Source organism: Epargyreus clarus, unplaced genomic scaffold (genome assembly GCF_041222505.1).
Source record: "Epargyreus clarus isolate Ecla_fem2 unplaced genomic scaffold, WU_Ecla_fem_2.2 ptg000009l, whole genome shotgun sequence".
Taxonomy (NCBI): Eukaryota; Metazoa; Arthropoda; class Insecta; order Lepidoptera; family Hesperiidae; genus Epargyreus; species Epargyreus clarus.
This window is the reverse complement of record NW_027332217.1, coordinates 2285268-2299564: the sequence shown is the minus strand read 5'-3', so window position 1 is coordinate 2299564 and position 14297 is coordinate 2285268. Positions and strand designations below refer to the sequence as shown.

The following is a 14297-nucleotide window of genomic DNA, read 5'->3' as shown; positions in this document are numbered from 1 at the left end:
TGTTTTATTAATATTAATGATTATCTACTAACAATGTACATTTTATCTATAAACTATGTAACTAATGAAGTATTTCGAACAATATGTTGCTATCATAAAAACATTTGTTTAATATTTTCAATTGCCTATGATCGTCGTCTAGGGTTTAGGATCATGTGGCAACTTGAAGCCAACCATTCTAGCTGTGTCTTCCACTGTTCGTTCACCTTTTCCTTTAAATTCTGTATTAATTTCCTTGTACCTCCTCGAGTGGTAAAGATAATCATAGTAGGTCTTCGCTTTGAAGTGCATCTCATCTGCAGCTTTACAGAGTTGTTGGTCTGTGGTCTGATATTTTCGGTACTGGCTGAAAATATACTGAACCATCTGGTTATCCGCTAGCTTTTTACTAGAACCCTGCTTACGTAGCTCCGATAACAGCTGCCTTAGTGTAACCAGTGGGGCTTTTGTCGTGATCGATGCCATGTTTCACCTTGAAACAAATCACAGGTTAAGTTTTTCTACCATAAGTGATGTTATGAACTCTTCAGTGTTTTCGTAATTCGGCTTTGCATTTTTAATCCAAAACTCATATGAAAGCAAATCCAATTTATGTTTTTCAAATATGTGCAATGAGGTGTCGTTAAAAATGTCTCTGAATGTAAAATTGTTTTCTAGAGCAATTTCAGTAGTATGGGGAAAGATTCTGTAAATATATGGAACGGTTTCAGCTAGTATTCTGTTTGGGTGATTTTCTATTAGAGATGTGAAACTATTGCACATAAGGACACAGTTTTCTAATCTCAAGCCCCAATTGCTCCAGAGAAAGTTGTTTGCCAGTTGTTTGGGGCAATGCGGAAGATAAACAAGTGTGATTTCTTGATCGGAAATTATATAACTTCCTTCCTGATTTTGCTCAATAATTTCAAGTCCGAATTTTTTAAGCACCTGACATTCATTTACGTAAAAAATTGGATCATGTACAAACACCTTATCTGGCTTCAAAATGTCTTTCAAACACAGTAACAAGCCTAACTGGTATTGAGATATGGTACACTCTCCAATGTGCCCAAGGCCAAAACAAACTATTTCTACTACTTTTCTCTGTTTCAAATTATTACTCACAGCTTTATTGACGTCAGATAAGTATTCGGAAGTCTTTAAATCCTCTATAGCAGACAATATTCTCCTAAAACAAAGAATAATGAAGATAACGAAACATAACCAAAAAGTGTAACTAACCAAAACAAATCACTATATTTTAATAAGGGATGTTTACCGGTAGGTCTTTTCGACGTCAATATGGATTTCTTCCTTTACAAAATTAGTTTGCTGAGGTGGGAGTTTTGTAGATTTTTTTGAACTTCGTTTTGAAGAAATTATTTGAAAACCATCGCTGTCGAATTTGGATTTTGACATTTTGTTTTGTGATGTGATGTAACATTAGTGACTGACACTTAGCGTGAGTGTGTTACTCTTTTTGAATATTATTCATTTTTTTGTGAAATCTTCCCGATTCACCAAACAAAGGTGTCAAGTTATAGCTTATTATTATAATTCATATTCATATTTTGTAATATACACAAGTCCAATGTAATCTAATTCAATAGTAACTGGCACGCCATCTATCAGTTATCTCAATAAACTAACGAGTAATAATTGTAAAAGTACTGTCATTGAACGTTTAAAGTTACAGTTAGTGGAAAGATGGCGCTAAATCCAATCGACATCTAGTATGGTAATATTGTTTTGCGTCTATATTTAAAAAACGATTTCAATTTAAATGAGTTTAAACATAATCCCATGTACAATTGCAATATCAATAGGATTTATTATACATTATTCCCAACTAGATGAAGAACCTCAGACAGTGTGTATATGTATGTTACATTGTTACTAAATGTTTGCGAATTATGAACTTACCAATACTTCCTAATCTTTTTACATAACGTAACGAAACCAGTCATTTTCAATCTCATATTCTGAATAATAAGATGTCTATAGAGAAGCCAAATAGATATAACACAGTTGCTAGTAGTATAAATATTTACAATACGATGACTTAATACCGTGACATATTTGGGAGTTCGTACGTGCCTTATAGCTACTTGTACCTGTTATTGTAAACACAATTAGCTAATCAGTATAGCATATGCATATATTTTATACAATCTACTCACTTAATAAAATTTACACTTCATACTGACTTGCGCGGAGCGCTAATATATTTATAAACTTCTAAAGGCTTGCTGTCTTATTTCTTTTTCATTTGCTGTATTATTTTTATAATACTGAAACATAGATTAGTAAAGAAACTCACTCCTAACGAGAAAATTTAACCAGTTTTGACAATTGAAATTGTCACTGTCATCTATTTTTGTGTTTGAAAAATGTAGTATTTAGAGTATTTACGAATGAAGCGATATTATTTTCTCCGCACTTTTTCTTCGATTTCGAGTTTTTGCACCACTTAAATGCACATGTCGGCATTGTTCCGCGTAAATTACACCATGACAGTCGGAGACATAATGGGAAACAATCAGCCATTTTACATTTGATCGCTGAGACATAGTTAGCCATTTAATGGCTTCCTTCAATTACAAGGCGGTGAGATATCTATACTTATCTATGTACTGAAGTAGCAAACTAGCACCTGATATATAAGACTACTGCCGCCAATGGACATCTGTAGTTAACCCCAGATAAGATTAAGAGTCCTACCTAAGTTCGGCCACAGAAGCGTTGCTTTCTCTGAGAACTAAGTTGGAACACTTCGGATAAATATGTCTCTCTTAACACACCTTTTAAATCCGAACACAAGCGCTGAACATTCTTATTACGCAGTAAAAGCTGTAGCGGTGGTCCACCCGCAATCGAATAACAGAGGGTTCTACCACCTTCAAACATAAAATACACGTAGGTTCCGAAAGTAGCTGTCCCTGTAGTGTCGGGAATAGAATAGGGCTACGGTATCCCCTGCCTGTCGTAAGAGGCGACTAAAGGGGGACTTCCGGGGTTGAGCTCGAACCGTCCAGCAAGCAACCCCGGGAAGGACGACGGTATGTGTGGTCGCATACCGTCGTAAACACCAGATGGTGTGAGAGGAGCCAAAAGTGCTCCCCCAGGGCAGAGCCTGATCGGGGCATCGCGCTTGGAGGACTCCGGTTGTGTTCCTTCAGAGATCCCGGAGTTCTCCAACAAGCGTTGAGGACGGCCACCGGGGGGTTTTAGTGCGGTAAAAATCTCACATAACCCGGCGTCGCTCCCACGTCGTCGGGTACCTTTTGAAGGTTTCCCCCTCGTAAACAAAAAAAAAGGTTCCAAAAGTAGCACCAGTTATTTAAATAAATTCCGGCGTCTTACGCAAGGACAAGAAGTACGAGGTTCGAATCCCAGACGACAAACAAGCTCCTCAGATAAAATGTCTTTGAGTTATAGTGTAGGCCATAATTTTCGGGACTGTGACGAATATGATTTTTTATGTGATGTCAAATTCTGTACGTACTTAATACATGATTGTTGTGTGTTATTACGATATAACAGTAAGTAGTAAAAAAGTAAAAAATAGTAGTAGTAAAAAAAATTAACAGCTTCAATAACTTGTTGGAGAGGAAGTTTATTTATACTAATGTGATGATTTAAACTTAACAAACTATGCCTTCTTATGACACTATATGAGTACTCAGAAAACAATTCACAGAAAACACACTAACCCTAATAGTAATATTGAAGTAGGCCAGCAATTCGGTCGCCATATTAGTATGCCCTACGGAGTCACTGATGATCTGATCTGGGCTGCCTTGCATTTATATGTTGAGCGTGTGGTCATCTTTATGTAAACTTAACACCTTCAAGTCGGTAACCTAGATGCATTGAGATTGATGCATGAGACGCATTGATTTTAATGGCGATATGAGTAAATTTATAGTTTGTTAGATAGTACATATGAACTATTTGATAGAGAGATTGATGAATATTTCGTAGTTCACGTTTGTACGTGAACTGTGTATCTACTTACTTGTGTAGGTCCGACCTTTTTTTCTTAACGTGGGGGAAGCTTTGAAAAGGTACCCGACGACGTGGGAGTGACGCCGGGTTATGTGCGATTTTAACCGCACAAAAGCCCCCCGGTGGCCGTCCTCAACGCTTGTTGAAGAACTCCGGGATCTCCGACGAAACACAACCGGAGTCCTCCAAGCGCGATGCCCCGATCGGGCTCTGTCCTGGGGAGCAGTTTTTGCTCCTCCCGCACCACCTGGTGTTTAACGACGGTATGCGACATACATACCACCTTCCTTCCCGGGGTCGCTTACTAGATGGTTCGAGCACCCCACTCATGGCATCCGCAACCCCGGAAGCCCCCTTTTATTCGCATCTTATGATAGGCAGGGGATACCGTAGCCCTATTCTAGTCCCGGAAATACAGGGACAAAATAGGTCCGACCTAAGGGGACGCAAGTTGGCAAATGCCCAAACCGGTGACAATGAGGGGCGGTTGCCCGAATTTGTCATATATCTTATTGAAAACATTATTGTGTCGACCTATACCTATAGCAAATTCTCTGACGGCTTTGCCACTACCCCTGAAGACTAGGCGGCCGGGAATGCATCGGAAAAGTATGTCTCCCTTAGCAAATCCTTCAAACCAAAACACAGCAGCGATTAGCACTACCACAGTATAAGGATTAGATATTTGTACCGTGGCACTACTGTTATTTGACAGAAATTGATGTGTCATTACAAATAGGTATACCTATACGTATTGCAATATTACAAAATTGATCAATGGTGTTTTAGAACTTGACAGTCGGATCAATAACTTTATCTAAACGGCCTTGGTGAAGTGAGAGCGATTTGAACGAGTTAGAAGTACCTACTTAAATCAACAAAGCGCTGAATTGGGCTAATTGTATGCGATATAAAAACGTTTCACGGTCCGCATGGGTGCTCGGTTTCTACGCATACGAAAGTAAACGTAAACCAAAAACTATTGTCCTCTTTAGGCACAATGCGTCCTTGGCTAAGAATTTAGGCTAGGAAAATTACCCACTAACATGGAGGACGCATGTCGCGTCGCATATCGAGTGTCTATTGTCCATTTTGTATGGTACACAATCAAAAACGACGCCCATAGCATTCGAATCACGCGTCCGTATTCGTTCCAACATACCGTAACACACGACAATAAGTGTACCGAACGATATTATTACCAGCGCAAGTACGGTCACAGGACGACGTTTCCGAACGATGTAACGCTCCCGTGACATCGAACATACAACGCGCGCGAATTTCCCCGCTTGTTTTAAATTTCAAGCTTCGAATTTTCGCTTTCCATCTAATTTCAACTTTCTACACTCGCGAAAAGATAAGGCAAATTATTCAGATACGTGTAATTAACGAGGTTGCTGCGTTAATTTTATATAATTATTATAATTGAGTCCGGTGGTCGGGGTTTGTTTTTCTAAATGCATTTAGTTTGAGCGAGTCGGCTGGCCGCGCCCATCGTGTTGTGTTTGTGGTTGACAATATACATTGAATGGTGGGTAGGTGAGGACAATGGAGCGTTACGTAGTGAACCGGCATTCGAAGCGGCGTAAGAGTAATGATGGACTGCTGACTAAGTGGCGTAAAAAGTATGTAAGCAGCCTCCTCAATAAGCACAGCTGGGTTACCAGCGGATATGATTTAAACGTAAGTATTCTGCGAGCTTTTTATATATTTTTTCGCCTTTTCTGATTTATTTAAATTATATTGATTGTTTACATTCTAGATGTAATACAATCGACAAATGATTTAAAATAGTATCTGAATAATAAAATGTTGCAATTGACAGTCGAGAAAAATATAATATTTTTGCTTGTTTTACATAAGTATTAACACCAAATAGTTCATAAGATAATGAAAATCTTAGGAAAAATATTAGGAAAACCGAAAAGTAATAATTTTTTTGTATGAAAACAGTTATTCATTACTACTTACCTACTTATTGCTTAATTGCGAATCAACAAAACATTTTCTTTAATTTTGTAACATTTTTGTTTGGCCTCTGTTTGTAATGATTAAGATACTTTAGATTTTGAATAATAAAAAAAACCCTGAAAAGTGTGAATTAATGAATACCATAAAAGACAGAAAAAAAGTTTGCATATACCTAGTATATAATAATAATATGGTAAAAATATTCAAATAACAATTTATATTCAGTTATTGATCTAAATTATAATGTAAACATAGATCACACAGCATGTTACATGTTAAACTAAGATCGCGTTACTTAATTAGTTAATTAAAATAACAAGAAAGTCGGAAGCCGTAATGATGCACTGATATTGCTAATTTCATGCAAATAAGTAATATAATCTGATAATAAAGAATTGATACAGTCCACGGAATTTTAAATGGCCAATGAGAGTATGACTAGCTATCATAACTACTTTTTCATTTTTCACTCTTAAAGCGAGTCGCGTTTTGGCGATTGCATCAAAGCTGGGTTTTTTGCAACTTCCCGAGTTGAAGCTACGGAACATCGAAACAAATTTTATAATTACCTATTTAAATATTTTTTTATAAGATTGATGGAGTAAACGAGTTTGCAGTCCATCTGATGGTAGGCAGTCACTGCCGTCCAAAGACATATGGCACAGGGGTTTTAGCTGAAGCCAATCTCAGGTGCGTCGCCAGTTATGAAGATTAAGATGGTAACTTTATATGTAAATCAGCCTGCATCCACAGTTCCACACCATTTTACCGCAACTCAGAATTGTTTTACGCTGGAAATAGATGTGACGACAGTGTGTACCTCCCCGGTCGTACTAAAGGTACTGGTTCTACCACTGTGCAGAATAGAAATAAAGAAAAGTACTTACATGATACGTAGGCGTAACATTATCTCTTTTGCAGAGCAGATAGGTAGAACAAACTAAACAATTTAATGATAGGGAATCAAAAGTAATTCGACCACATCATAAATTTTAATAGGAAGTAGGATGCCGGAATAGATCGGATTAAATAATACATAATTATTAATTATATAATTATAAAGAAAAAGAAACAAATTTCAGAGTATCGCCATCATCATATCGTATCGAGTAGCGCCATCTATCGTCAATATCGTCGACGACCCGCGTGGCGGAGCGGTCACCATACCGGTCTAACGCGCAAAGGGTCCCGGGTTCGATCCCCGGCCAGACAGATATCTAAATGATGAATATAGGTTTCTGTTTCTGGGTCTGGGTGTTTGTGTATTTGTCTATGTGTGTGGCCATGGCACCCACGACACAGGGAATCCTAGTGTGGGGCTGTGAGTGTAGAAAGCGTTTAAGCGTTTATATTTATCAAAAGATCGGACGATACAACCACATACAACGCCACAATATCGTTAAATAACTTATAGGTGCAATTAAACATTATTCCGAGCAGCACACCACTTTCACCAGCATTTGTCCGAATTTGGAGTCGATGGCGATGCAACAGTCCGTGACAAAACGCTTCCTTACTCAGCTCATTAGCATAGAAACGCGTTCAAACCGACATTTAGAATACATAGTGTTCTGCCACGATAATATTAGTATATGTATTGTTTATTTATGTACAAGTATAACTTCACTCTAATTTTTAACTTATGTAGGAAACGAAAATTAATAATTTCGTAGTAAAAAATCTCCTATGTCACTTCATGTAAATATTACGTCTTAGAGGAGAAAATCCGCTTAAAATCATACATCCCCTGGCACATCCATCTTGAGGGAACATTTTGCCCACCCAGAAGAAAGGTATTCAAACTTTACTCATGAGCGTAATTCTCTTTCTAGAAAAAATGTTGGAGGCGCAAACTTCAAATCTGTCAGGGCGGCAAAATTCATATTTTGCCGGTCATAACTACGAAGCAGCGCCTAGCTTTTCGTATTATCTTCGAATAATCAACTAGTTTCATTATTTCATCACAATTGCATATCGAATCATTTTGTTCAATGTATATAAATACAGGTGTAGATTGTATATAGGTTTAATTAACATGCTTCCAAACATATAGTTTCGACCTTAAATCAAACCTACACTTAGGTCTTGTAGGAAGATCCATTCACTACACAAATACTTACCTATTATACGACTCCTACACTTTGTATCGAAATCATCAAGTAACAATACTTAAAATAGTTATGAGTAAACTTTGAGAACGTGATGCACTTGCTTAACCGCATGCGTAACCACAAAATAAATTGCAAATCCGAACATTAGTATTAGATCCACGTTACTTCATTTTAATGTGTTACGTTTTTAATCTGGAGTTCATCATCATCATCATCATCAACCCCTTACTGTCCCACTGCTGGGCACGGGTCTCCTCTCAGAATGAGAAGGATCCGGCCATTCGGCCATCCACCGTGCTGGCCAAGTGCGTATTGGTAGACTTCACATACCTTTAAGATTTTTTTTTATATAAATCTCTCAGGTATGCAGGTTTCCTCACGATGTTTTCCTTCACCGTTTAAGCAAGTGATAATTAATTTCTAATACGCACATAAATTTGAAAATCAGAGGTGCGTGTCTGGGATTTAAACCTCGGACCCCTCGATCGAGAGACCGCGTTTCTTAACCACTAGGCTATCACTGCTTTTATCTGCAATCTGGTGTTACAAGCGAGATACTTAGCATGCTTAGGAATCTTCTTTTTTCCGGAAAAGTCGTTATGGGAAACTGCCACTCCTCCATTTTCGCCTTACAGAAGTACTTATTAAAGTTACTGTTCTGTCTATGATTGCTCCGGTAGCCTCCACTCTTTTGCTCCACTGGTGTGTTATCGTTAGTGTTAACACTCGATCATGACTCCCTAAACCGGCGCTAGTGATGGGTATAAATGATCGTTATTCGTAAACCTGTAATCTGACTGTAATTGTTCTCAAGATAGACATCCCTAGGAGATTCCTTAGGACTACTAAGCAATTTGGAGCCGTCTGGCGGCAGTGAAAAGTTTGAAGTTTGAACTGAGCGGCATCTATTTAAGTTTTGATAATAAAAAAGGATGTTACAAAATATTGCTGTTTAACTTATCTACTGTTAAACAAATTCCCTATTATCGTATTTGTTATAGTCTTCGCCAAACTGCTAGTCCACTCTGAAGTTGCGAGCAGGTGTAGTCATACAATTTGCTACGACGACGCAATTCATTTCTATATTCAGAGCGGACTAGCAGTTTTACGCGGACTATAACTAATAAACCAATAAGTGGTTAGTTGTAAATACATATTATCATTCTAATGTTTTCTACCGTCATTTTGAAAATATTCCTATAATTATAATTTTATTATTACCAAGATATCCTCTGCAAAACATGTGTACATCGATAAAATCTACAAGGATCTTAAATGTCAAACAAACATGAATTCTGTCGCTAAAAATGTGTTTCGCAAGCTTCAACAAAATCCACAATATCAAGAAATCGAGATTTTATCTCGTATCGTGATGTTGCTGTACCGGCCGAAGGAATAGACATGCATTCAACCTATTTAAGTATTAGATACTCTTTTGCAAGTACATAGAACATACAGTCGCTCGACCAAACATTTATTGCGACAACAAGTTCCCCGACACTTCATACTTATAAACATTATACTAGTCGTATAGCTTAGTTGACTACACAGTGTTAGAACGCAAAGTTCCGTGCTTAAATTAATCGCAACTGTTTGTTTTTTTACTATTTCCACATTAGAACACGATTGGAACGCTAACCGTGTTGGATTTACAGAAGCCAGTGTAAGTGAGTGAAAAACAAAGCGAAGATAGAAAAAAAGTAAACGTCAAATCCAATTCGCGCCAAAAGTAGCTGCTATCAAAAAAAGCGTTGACCATGACATTTGGTTGTACAACCACAAAAAAACAGTCGTAATCATTGGTATTGTTTTTTTTTACAAAAAACGTTTATTAGACATGGTTCGTTGTGGCTTAAGTCTTAGCATTTAGAAACAAAGTGAGGTCGGAGGTGACACTATGCCCCAGATTTTCTTCAAAAAAGTAATGGTGGTGCGGGAGCGAGGTGACTACGAGGTAAGTTACTTTCACTTTCCGCGGTATTTGGTTCGTACTTTACCATAATACAGCGTAGTACCTACACTATAGAAATGATTGTAACTAGTTTGAATTGAACGGTAAATAGCTTCTTTTTGGGTATTAGAACAGATACATACAATTTTGTAAATAATCCCTAATGAGTAAGCTGGAATGTCTCCATGTGTCTTACCCATAGACAACAGTTTAAATAGACTCCTAATATATTTATTTATTTATTTATTTATATAATTCTTACATCTAACATTACAGGTTTATAGCCTAATTCGTTAGTGTAGTTACATAATAATAATAATGAATACAATAATAATTAAAGATGTCAATAATAATGAAATATAAATATATAAATTTATTGTAATCCTGACATACAATAAATTTATATAATATTATTTAGTACACGCAGTAAAATAAATCCAATTTATGTTATAAAATAATGTTATTAGTTCCATTATATGCTATTCAAATCTTCTATCAGCACATAGTTAGTTTATATTTATAGTCTTTTGCATTTAAAAATGATTCAAAGTCTATTCGGCATCTATTTCGTTACTTCGTCTGTGGTCTTACCGCACCTATTTGACCGGAACACAGTGGGAGCAGTGCTACTAAAGGCAGTAACGGGTGCGGCAGCGAGGTTTCAATGCAGTCAAACCACAAAGAGTTTTTCACCTTCAAACCTGTTAAAGTATATTTACCAAATTAGCATTACCTATTATGGTTTTGCTTGTAGCAAGAAACTGACGAAGACAACATTTTAATAAGATTGTGTAAATTAAAAAAAAACAGTTATACCTATTTCTATTTCAAAGTGGTATAATCTTCTGTTGTGGTCACATCTATTTCGGCCTAATAACAGTAACGTTATGCGCTATTTGTTCTGGTTTAAAGGGTGTGGCAAGGGAGGTATACTTTTCCGGCATTCCAGCTTAGTCCTGAGGGGTAGCGACGCATCTGTGATTGCTCTCAGGTAGGAATCTAATCTTATCTGAAGTTATTTACAGATGTCCATGGATGCAGTAGCCACTTACCATCGGGTAGACTGCATGCTTGTCTGCTAGTCCTATATTATATAAAAAAAACACTAACCAATTAAATCCGGAAAACTAAAATGCAGAAGCAGAAAAAAATTCCTTTTAGATCTCCTTTTAGAAAGTTAGCCAACGCTGTACGTCTAACGCCTGAAAAATTGAATTGACATGAAAGCCAGCAACACTGCATGTACCTCTAAAACCTAAATAATACAATTTACATGATCTTCTGCATACCTAAATACACATGAGTCGTTCAAAATTCGTTTACTAAAAGCGCTTGCCACCTAGACAAAACATGCTGAATAGTGCCTAAATTATTTCTCTTCATAAATATTTAAAGAGTATTAATAATTCACATCACATACAAATACGGGCAAAGCGACATAATACCGGTTAGAATAACACCGGTTTTACGTAATAACGCATCTCGTTGCGTGCAGCGATTGATAACCGGCACGTGAATTACATCGATAGCGTTACATCACTAACTAGATAAATATCGGGGCACGTCACTAGTATATTTAAATAAGGATGTGTTTTTATTACTGAGTAGGTATTATTCGAATCTATAAAGGATAGAATCATATATGACAGTCGAGCTCGTGCTATCTCGTGCGAATCGTGTTTGCATGTTTGTTTAGCTGTGGCCTATGTACGGTGCAAAAAAAAAATAGTTAATTGTATCACGGCGTTACTTTGCGGAAATCCATGCTATTAAGTTAAGTACTTCGCAACAATCTGCTACAAATATGTATGATGGTATATATTTTAAACCAGGCAGTATGTTAAAATAAATGTTTAAAATAATTACTACCCTTGATTCAGCTTGTCTATGGTTGGTTATTAATGATATTGGTCGCTGTGAGGTCCATGTTGGGATTCCACAAACGTAACACAGGCTGGCGGATCATTAGCTAAGTTTATGGCTCAAATACACTGTAGTGCAACTTATTTTAGGCGTGTAAAACTCAAATTTTTGTATACCCAAGTTTGTTTATGGATAGGACAAATTCCAACAATTTATTGTTAGTATTGTGATACCGGACCAAAGTAACCTTGGCTGTGCGACCATGTTACAATACTTTTTATTTTATGTAGGTGTTAGGTGTCAGCGCTTCACATTTAAATCTAATATATATATTACTAGTTAAGATTTAAAAATAAATCAACATATCACTAAAAGTATAAGTAATAATTGAATTGCGCGTGAGAAATCCATTGCAACACTGCCTTGGCCTCGTAATGTCGATCAATTTGTGTTTTGCATTTCTACATATCACTAAATTTTACGCTAGTGTTACAAAACGTTCGTAGTAATTACATTTTAATTAGACTGATAGGAAAAGTAGATAAAAAGTTAGTAGGCCTGTTTATTATTTTATTGCTCAGTAACTAAGCATAGCTATTAAATACACGGTGATTTTAGCTTTAAATGTCTTACATTAGATTCTAGTATTGCTCTATCAATAAGCACTAATAAATACAATTAGGTGACTGCCTTAGATGAGTAAAATACATAATTTCAAAGTATTTGAGTACATTATATTATAGCATCAATATACCTTCCTATATTAATTTATATTTCGAACAAATCCGAAAGTTATTTTGTAAAAAATCTAGACACACAGCACTGCATATGAAAACAACGTCATTTTTATACGTTTTACCTATGTCTCTGTCTCCTTTATATAATTTTGTTTATGTGCAAATAGACTGGGTGAAGCCGCAAAAGGATGATAGACATACCTAATTCAACTTTATTTCTTTAAGTGAAGAAAAGTCTCTTGTACCTAAGTACAAGTACTTTTAGAACCCGTTTTAGTAAACAAAATATGCTCAGTATCTATTACATAGATGGTTCACCAACACCATCACACATGGTCACGTGCCATTGGCGAGCGAAACAGACCGCAGCGGCCCCGTTGCGTAACCGCTAACCGCTTCTATTCGCCTTGAGATCGTTTTGGAGAATATATTTGTTGTAGCTGTCTACCAATTTGCATTTGGCCTTTCATTCTGGGGTCCCAGAAGTGGTACTCGTACAGTAATAGGCCTATAATGATTCGTTGTAGTCCCGACTACAATAAAAATAGAAGATTAGACTACCAGACCAGATGTCCACTCTTGGGCAATTGGTCTCTACCCAAATTGAAACAAGCTTAGGCTATAATTACCTTTTTTTTTGTTGACGAGGGGGAAACCTTCAAAAGGTACCCGACGCCATGGGAGTGACGCCGGGTTATGTGGGATTTTTACCACACTAAAACCCCCCTGGTGGCCGTCCTCAGCGTTTGGTGGAGAACTCCGGGATCTCCAACAGAACACAACCGGAGTCCTCCTAACGCGATGCCCTTTTATCGGGCTCTGCCCTGGGGGGAGCAATTTACACTCCTCTCACATCCCCTGGTGATTACAGCGATATGCGACCACACAAACCGCTATCCTTCCCGAGGTCGCTTGCTGGACGGTTTGAGCTCCCACTCTTGCCGCCCGCAACCCCGGAAGCCCCTTTTAGTCGCCTCTTACGACAGGCAAGGATTACCGTAGCCCTATTCTGGTCCCGGTACTACAGGGACAGGCTATAATTGCCTATGATATTACTTATCACACTTCCCAGCTAGAAGCCTGCTGTATACATTTTTTTTCATATAGATAAATAAAATAAATAAATAAAATGTTTACTTGTCTGAAGTTCACTTATAAAAGTTTTATTATAATACACTCCTACGGGATTCATATAATTTATAGTGGATTACAACCCACATATTGACCACTAAACATCATTTGGACTCATTCGTTGCTTCTGTTGAAGCGCGAGAAAATCCTTACAAAACACTAAACTGCATTAGATTTCGATCACTTTCCTTTTAGTGATCGAAGGCATTAGAGAACGAATCTTCTAAATTCAAAAATAGAAAATACAACAAGTGAAGTATTGCAGGTCAAGTGTAAGCGCATCTTCTAACTTCAGCGTTTACAGACATAAAAAGACTAAAAGTAAACGAATGAAGCAAATAAGTATTTCGGTATAAATATTCAAACAAAGGGAACAAAATAAATTTAAATGTAATTTATATCCTGTCACGACAATACAATGATTACACCTGTTGAAATCGATTTTATACGATTAGCAGCTCTATGTTAATCGAATAAGGTGTGGTGTTAAATATAGCAAGCGTAAAGTTTGCAAGTGTTATGCAGGACGGCGCCAAGAGATGGCGC

The 14297-nt window shown here is 37.1% G+C and overlaps 2 protein-coding genes across 4 annotated transcripts in view; one reads left to right on the top strand and one right to left on the bottom strand.

The window, feature by feature from the left end:
- Positions 1-8: 8 nt before the first annotated feature.
- Positions 9-1445, bottom strand: LOC140744753 (protein FMC1 homolog). Of its 2 annotated transcripts, XM_073076401.1 has the most exons (3): positions 1259-1333; positions 1105-1168; positions 9-472 (listed from the first exon to the last, which is right to left on the bottom strand). In XM_073076401.1, the coding sequence occupies exon 3, from the start codon at positions 463-465 to the stop codon at positions 139-141; it is 327 nt and encodes a 108-aa protein (XP_072932502.1). In that variant the 5' UTR covers positions 466-472; positions 1105-1168; positions 1259-1333; the 3' UTR covers positions 9-138. The 2 variants fall into 2 exon arrangements, with proteins under 2 accessions (XP_072932502.1, XP_072932501.1); XM_073076400.1 differs by having other exon boundaries at positions 332-1168; positions 1259-1445.
- A 4018-nt stretch (positions 1446-5463) lies between these two features.
- LOC140744751 (uncharacterized) overlaps positions 5464-14297 on the top strand; it is a 108130-nt gene continuing 99296 nt past the window's right edge. The window contains exon 1 of one of the 2 annotated variants that reach the window (XM_073076395.1): positions 5464-5670. In XM_073076395.1, the coding sequence (XP_072932496.1) occupies positions 5536-5670 (135 nt within the window). In that variant the 5' untranslated portion in view covers positions 5464-5535. Of the gene's footprint in view, positions 5671-9605; positions 10024-14297 lie in introns of those variants that run through there. The other variant, XM_073076396.1, reaches the window with a different exon arrangement.